The 6,550-nt window shown below is 39.2% G+C and overlaps 1 protein-coding gene across 1 annotated transcript in view; it reads right to left on the reverse strand.

Moving 5' to 3' along the window:
- The window catches only part of LOC106871192 (fibrillin-1), a 45,941-nt gene that overhangs the window by 36,457 nt on the left and 2,934 nt on the right, over positions 1–6,550 (reverse strand). Inside the window, exon 3 of the mRNA XM_014917534.2 lies at positions 149–289. Within this exon, the coding sequence (XP_014773020.2) occupies positions 149–289 (141 nt within the window). The remainder of the gene's footprint in view (positions 1–148; positions 290–6,550) is intronic.

The following is a 6,550-nucleotide window of genomic DNA, read 5'->3' on the forward strand; positions in this document are numbered from 1 at the left end:
GTGTGTGTGTGTGTGTGTGTGTGTGTGTGTGTGTGTGTGTGTGTGTGTGTGTGTGTGTGTGTGTGTGCATATACATAAATGTATACATACATGGATGAGTTAAAATGACAAATATGCTTGTTGCTAATACTGTAAAGTGGAGGATTACCTGGAACACATCTTGTCCTGTCAAAAGAATGTCTGAAGCCAGAGTCACATATGCAAATGTAGCCATCACATGATCTGGCCATGCAAGTTGAATGCAGTGGACATTCTGAACTGAGTCGGCAACCATTAAATATTAAGGGAACTGAAAAAAAAATCAACAAAAGGCATGTCATATCTTAAGATACACATATTCCATAAGTAAATAACAAGAAACAATATTAAATCTATATAAAACTATGGGTATATTTTAAATATATGTATGCTTTGTATGCATGAAATTTATACTTATATTATGTATTTGGCACAAGCATGGCTTTATGGTTAAGAAGCTTGCTTTGCAACCACATGGTTTAGAGTTCAGTTCCACTGCACAGCACCTTGGACAAGTGTCTTCTGCAACAGGCCTGAACTGACCAATGCCTTGTCAGTGAATTTGGAAGATGGAAACTGTGTGGAAGCACATTGTGTATGTATGTGTGTTATATATATATACATATAAATATACATAGAAAGGGTGAGAGGGAGGGAAAGACAGAGAGATAGATTGGTAAATAGATAGATAGAGAGATAAATTGATAGACATAAGCTTTTATATACATATATATGTTATATTGATAATTATATACATAACTATATCAAGGGATCGGATGAGCCTCTCCATGCATTAAAAATAGATGCCAAATGGTGCTAAAAACTGCCTTAAGTGTCCTATAGCACAGGTTTTATTTTGCGCTGACCACTTGATAAAATCATTAAAGTGATTTTATTCTTTGTTTTATATATATATATAGAGAGAGAGAGGGGGGAGGTATGTATGTTTGTTTGTGTTTGTGTATCTCTATTTGTATCTCTATCTGTGTCAACCACCACTTGACAACTGGAGTTGGTTTGTTTACATCCCCATAACTCAGCACTTTGGTGAAAGAGACTGATAGAAAAAAAAAGTATTGGGGTTTTGCTTGATTAATTGTTTCATGGCAATGTCCTAGCATGTCCACAATCCAATGACTGCAAAAGAAACAATAAAATATATTATGAAAAACTATAACCACTATAAAAGTGAGATCACAGCCATAGCCTATACTAGTGTCGCATAACCAGCCCATGTAAAAAGCACCATCCGAACGTGGCCGATGCCAGTGCCATTGGCTTCAGCTAGGTACAGTAGAGTTTGCTGTAACCTGCCTGGGCACTAAGAATAGAAAAATCTGGAACAACTATCAAAAAGCATTTGTACCACAATTCTAACAAACAATTCTGACCAACCACAGCCCTGAAGAGAGGAGAAAGGGAGGAGAAAGGGTAAATAGGAAGGAAAGGAGGAGAGGGAGTGAGGGTGAAGGAGGAAATGTAGGGGGAGTGTGATGGGAGGAGGAGATGGAGTGAATTGGAGAGGGAGGGAGGAGATTGGAGAGGAGGGGAAGGAATAGGAGGGGAGTAGCAAGTGGAGTGAGAGTAGCAAGTGGAGTGGGAGTAGCAAGTGGAGTGGGAGTAGCAAGTGGAGTGGGAGTAGCAAGTGGAGTGAGAGTAGCAAGTGGAGTAGCAAGTGGAGTGAGTGGGAGCAGGAGTAGGAGGGTGGGGTGAGTGGGAGGAGAGGAGGAAGAGAAGCAAGAGGAGAGGAGGAAGAGAAGCAAGAGGAGAGGAGGAAGAGAAGCAAGAGAAGAGGAGGAAGAGAAGCAAGAGGAGAGGAGGAAGAGAAGCAAGAGGAGAGGAGTGGGAGAGGAGGAGGAGGAGGAGGAGGAGAAGAAGAAGAAGAAGAAGAAGAAGAAGCAACAGACTTGGAATGGTATTTTAATTATGAACCTCCAAAAAGTGAAAGGCAAAGTTGACTTTGGTGGGATTTTTAATTGAGAGTGCAGAGACACAGAAGTAATAACACCACAAGGTATTCTATATGTTGTTCTCACAACTCAGTCAATTGACTGCCTTAGCTCAAGAATTATGACTGCTTCATGTCAGAAACTTAAAGATTAGATGAAGACTCACTGGCAAAAAATATTATTCTTTTGTTTTAATCACAGTGACCTCTATATCAAAAAAAGGATCTTGCATGATTAATTCTCTAAGCCAAGAAATAGAAGCATAGAAATCAGTGAATAATTATTTTTTGGTAATCTGTTTCATTTGAGCAATAAAACTGTACTGCCAGAGATTAAGCACAAGATTCAAACAATAACTTGGATCATAATATATCTGGCAGTGGTCTCCAGCCATTTATTGCACCATGGATTGGTTTCTTGCAAGACAATTTTTCCACAGACCAGGAAATTACACATAAAAAAACACAAAGTGCATTGTATATAATCTAATGATTACATGCACACACACACAATTACATACATACATACATACATATGGTAGGTGGGTAGGTATGTGTATGTATGTATGTATGTAAGTGTGTATGTATATAGGTAGGTAGGTGTATGAGTTTTACAAATGTGAAAAGTAGGATATATGTGAAGTCAGAAGACAAAATCAGAAGCCAATAAAAAATATATAAAGGAAAGAAAGTGTGTGTGAATATATAGGCACATATAAAAGAGGGAATTCAAAAAGATCTAGTAGTGCCTTAAGAGCAATCTATCCAATGAAGTACCCTACTAGCACAGAGCTGTTGCGGAATCATATTTATTTATGTAATTACACTGGGCAATGAAAAACAAGTTTATTGTCTGCTACCCAATCAAGTACTAAATCAAGTATGCTGATTCTGAATCTAAACTCAGAATTGCTGTAGCACATCAGAATTTTAAGTTATGAACATAATTATATATTAATGCTATATTGATATCAGGAATAGTTAAGTTCAAGGTAAATAATTATTATAATAGTATATTAGTATTGTATATAGTATATTCATGTTTAAGGCAAATAGTATCATAATATAATGGTACATAGTATATTTATGCTCAGGGAATCCTCACTTTATCTTTGATAAGCTGAGCTCAGAAATGTTTTAGACACTTGCTCGTGTACTTATGCATCATGCTGGTCTCCCGTTTAAAGAACCAACAGTAAGTCACCCATCATGTGTGGATTGAACTGGCCTTGATACCTTGTTTCCATCTCAAATATGTCCTGGCGGAACCTCTCACCATGCTCAACACTAACAGCACCAAGATTAGTTGGAAAAGAATCAGCGAAAATTGCACGCATAATATAAAGTAAAAGTTATTCATTGGATCTTATTTGTTTCATAGAGTCAGAGTTATCTACTTCTATTCACACAATGCAGCCTGCTTCATCTCCCACAATCAATAATGAAAATATTCTTTTATTCTTTTACTTGTTTCAGTCATTTGACTGCAGCCATGCTGGAGCACCGCCTTTAGTCAAACAAATCGGCCCCAGGACTTATTCTTTGTAAGCCTGGTACTTATTCCGTCAGTGTCTTATGCCGAACCACTAAGTTACGGGTACGTAAACACACCAATATCGGTTGTGAAGCGATGGAGTGGGGGACAAACACAGACACACACACACATACACAAGTACAAGTATATACATATATATACGACGGATTTCTTTCAGTTTCCGTCTACCAAATTGACTCACAAAGCTTTGGTTGGCCCGAGGCTATAGTAGGAGACACTTTCCCAAGGTGTCACACAGTGGGACTGAACCCAGAACCATGAGGTTGGGAAGCAAGCTTCTTACCATACAGCCGCACTTGTGCCTATATGTGCAAAATAAAAATAAAATCCAACATCAATTCAGTCTTTACACAACATAGTGAGTGAAGTGTTATTTGCTTATAAAGGTCACCAAAGACAAGTTGGTTTAGACATGTAGTATGTTATTCACTTAAAGGTGTCAAGTACAGAAAAGATGACACAGTCTATAAACTTGTCAACAACTTATTTCACAACGAACAGATAAACATTGCAAGAAAATAGTAATTAAAAAAAATAGAAAAATAGAAAGTGGATAATGTTGTTGTTTTATGAAAGACAAACTATTTCAACAGAGAATCAACCGATATATACAAACAAAAACTTAATATACTTGTATCCCAAGTTTTGGTTTTTTAAACTTTTTTTTTGATCAGCGTTTAACTTCTGATTTCTCTTTCTCCATTATTTAGTTTTATATATTTGTTTACTTATTTATTTTATATTTATTTATTTGTATGTGTGTGTGTGTGTGTGTGTGTGTGTGTGCGTGCGTGCATGCTGTGTAACAATCAGCTGACTCAGATACCAACAGTGGTATGTGCAGGAGTATGAGAAGGGTAACAGAACAAGGGATATCATAAAATTTTCAGAACAAGCTCATTAATAATAAGTTTAGATCTTTGATAAAAAGGAACTCTTGTAAGAAAATTAATTAGGAATGACACAAATTGATAAAATGAACTTCAGTACAAAAAAATCAACTAGAACTGACAGAAAAAAATTCTGTAGCTTATGGGAAGATAGAAGGATAGGATTGAGGGCTGGGTCACTGAAAATACTCAATTTCTATGTGAATCTGCTTTCTTAATTGTCGTTGCTTAGTTACCTAAAAATATAAAAAGGGTCGACCCTGACTGAGAAGACCTGTCACCAAAAGCAGATATAGGCAACCAGTGACACTTGTGCCAAATATAACCCTTCCGAGATCGTTGCCAGTGCCCCTGGAATGGCTTTTGTGCGGGTGGCACATAAAAGACACCATTTCGAGCGTGGCCATTGCCAGTACCGCCTGACTGGCCTTCGTGCGGGTGACACGTAAAAGCACCCACTACACTCTCTGAGTGGTTGGCGTTAGGAAGGGCATCCAGCTGTAGAAACTCTGCCAAATTAGATTGGAGCCTGGTGTTGCCATCCGGTTTCACCAGTCCTCAGTCAAATCGTCCAACCCATGCTAGCATGGAAAGCGGACGTTAAACGATGAACGATAATAGTTTAAGGGCATACAGTATACAGCTTTCATTTTTTAATCTTTTATTTTTTAACCTTTTATTTGTTTCAGTGATTGGACTGCAGCCACGAAGGGCCATCATCCTGAAGGGTTTAGTCAAACAAATCAAAAGCAGTATTTTTTTTTTTTTTAGTTAGTCTGATATTTATTCCTGGGTCTCTTTTCTGAAACTGCTAAGTTATGGGGACATAAACAAACCAACACCAGATGCCAAGCTGTGGTAGTGGGACACATCCAAGCACACACACACACACACACACGCATACGTGTGTGTGTGTGTGTGTGCATGCATGTGTGTGTGCATGCATGTGTGTGTGCATGCATGTGTGTGTGCATGCATGTGTGTGTGCATGTGTGTCTGTGTCTCTGTATGTGTGTGTGTGTGTGTGTGCGTGTGTGTATGTACCACAGGCTTCCAAACAGATTTTGTCACCCAAATCCACTCAAAAGGCTTTTACTGGCCGGGGGCAGTAGTAGAAGACACTTGCCCAATGTGCCATGCAGTAGGACTGAACTCAAAACGATGTGGTTTCAAAGTGAACTTCTTAACCACACAGCCATGCCCACATAATTTTTTTTTTCCCCATTTCTCAGGTGAAAAGACAGTAGCCATGATCCTCTATAAGTCATCCCTGAATGATGGACAAAACAAAAGTATCCTCACACTAGAAGCCTGACCTGAATGCAAACAACAGAATGTGTTCCATTAAAAGCAACGCAGGCATCAGGCAGTTGTGTCAGACCAAATGATGGATTAAGTAGGCCAAGACAGAATTTGAACATGAAAACAAGAAAGAGCTGGAACAGATATTACATAACATCTTGCTCATCCAAACCTCTAAGAGCTGTGTTAATCCACTGTGCTAGATTGGAGGCAGTGGTGGGGGGGACAAACACACACACACACACACACACACACACACACATGACAGGTTTCTTTCTTCTGCCAAATCCACTCACAAGGCTTTGGTTGGCCAGAGGCTACAGCAAAAAAAAAAAACACCTGCCCAAGGTGCCATGCAGGGGGACCGAACTTGGAACCATGTGGCTGAGAAGCAAGCTTCTTACCACACAACCATGCCTGTGTCTACACAGAATATCATTCAAAAGTATTGAGTAGAAGAAAGACTTGTGTAAAAAATCAAAAGAAATCTCAATTGAAGGAATTCAGTATCTTATATATGTACTTATTAGTATACATGTGGAGGCGCAATGGCCCAGTGGTTAGGGCAGTGGACTTGCGGTCATAAGATCGCGGTTTTGATTCCCAGACCAGGTGTTGTGAGTGTTTATTGAGCAAAAACACCTAAAGCTCCACGAGGCTCCGGCAGGGGATGGTGGCGAACCCTGCTGTACTCTTTCACCACAACTTTCTCTCACTCTTACTTCCTCTTTCTTTTGTGCCTGTAATTCAAAGGGCCCGCCTTGTCACACTGTGTCACGCTGAATATCCCCGAGAACTGCATTAAGGGTACACGTGTCTGTGGAGTGCTCAGTCACT

The sequence above is a fragment of the Octopus bimaculoides genome, chromosome 18 (genome assembly GCF_001194135.2).
Source record: "Octopus bimaculoides isolate UCB-OBI-ISO-001 chromosome 18, ASM119413v2, whole genome shotgun sequence".
NCBI classification, from domain to species: Eukaryota; Metazoa; Mollusca; class Cephalopoda; order Octopoda; family Octopodidae; genus Octopus; species Octopus bimaculoides.